The sequence below is a fragment of the Rhea americana genome, unplaced genomic scaffold, assembly GCF_003343005.1.
Source record: "Rhea americana isolate MKP2758 unplaced genomic scaffold, rheAme1 scaffold_380, whole genome shotgun sequence".
In the NCBI taxonomy this organism is placed as follows: Eukaryota; Metazoa; Chordata; class Aves; order Rheiformes; family Rheidae; genus Rhea; species Rhea americana.
The window spans coordinates 456378-457553 of NW_028186513.1; the positions used below are offsets into that span (position 1 = coordinate 456378).

Here is a 1176-nt window from a genome sequence, read left to right on the forward strand (position 1 = left end):
GTGAGCACTAGGTCTGCAAAAAGTCCTCCCACAAGCATCAGATCTGCAAAGTCTCCATGTGAGCGTCAGGTCTGCAAGGTCCCTGCACAAGTGTTTTGGTCTGCAAGCTCCCTACATGAGCATTGAGTCCTCAAGGTCCCCACATTAGCGTTGGGTCTGCAAGGTCTCTCACGCAGCGGGCGATGGCTTGGGATTTCAGTTCACCGCTAAGCAGGCTTTGAAACTGCCTAAGCAGTAGTACGCTTTGATGCTTTGATGCGCCCTAATTGCATTTAGTTAARTTTTAGGTGCATTTTAATTATATTGATTGTTAATAATAAAGCTGTGGCTGTTTAATGCTGAAGGATGATTCATTGTCAGTGGGAGCAGAAAGTCCGGGGGCAAAGTATTATTTTTGACATATAGTAATTTCTTCTAGCAGATTTTTTTTTTTACCCAATCTGTGTTTTGGAAGCTGATGAGCTGCCGGGTGTGCTGGGACATCAGCTGGTGACCCACCCCGTGGTGTCAGGGCAGGAGCAACGGTCGGCAGCAGAGTCGCCTTGCCAGGCCCTCTCCGCGCTCAGGCACAGCTCGGAGTTTTCACGTGGGATCTGAACTTCGAAGTCACATTGTCTAGAGCCAGAGAGGTTTTAAATGGAAAAACAGCGAAAAGCGGATTATCTTGGAACTGCTAGACTGGGAGCTGTGGGAGGGCGAGGAGAGCGCCGGAGAGGCTGCCAAGTGGGACAAGGCCTATTTCCCTGCTAGCAAAGGCAGCTGCTCGGCAGGGAATGAACCTGGCCGGGCGGCAGGGCCGTGGAGCCAGCTGGCCCGCGCCCCGGCCCGCCGGGAGGCTCGGGACGCCGCGCAGCGCCGAGCGCCCATGCAGCGCCGAGTGCCCGCACAGCGCCGAGTGCCCGCGCAGCACCGAGCGCCCGCGCAGCACTGAGCTCCCCTGCACCGCTGAGAGCCCACGCAGCGCCGAGCGCCCGCACAGCACCAAGCTCCCCTGCACCGCCGAGCACCCGCGCAGCGCCGAGCGCCCGTGCAGCGCCGAGCGCCTCTGCACTGCCGAGCACCCACGCAGCACCGAGCTCCCCTGCACCGCCGAGCACCCACGCAGTGCCGAGCGCCCCTGCACCGCCGAGCACCCGTGCAGCGCCGAGCGCCCGCGCAGCGCTGCGGAGAGGCGGC

At 59.9% G+C, this 1176-nt stretch overlaps 1 protein-coding gene across 1 annotated transcript in view; it reads right to left on the bottom strand.

Annotated features, from left to right (window-relative positions):
* The window catches only part of GRIK3 (glutamate ionotropic receptor kainate type subunit 3), a 213708-nt gene that overhangs the window by 170005 nt on the left and 42527 nt on the right, over nucleotides 1-1176 (bottom strand). Inside the window, exon 7 of the mRNA XM_085313244.1 lies at nucleotides 499-615. Coding sequence (XP_085169370.1) covers nucleotides 499-615 — 117 coding nt within the window. The remainder of the gene's footprint in view (nucleotides 1-498; nucleotides 616-1176) is intronic.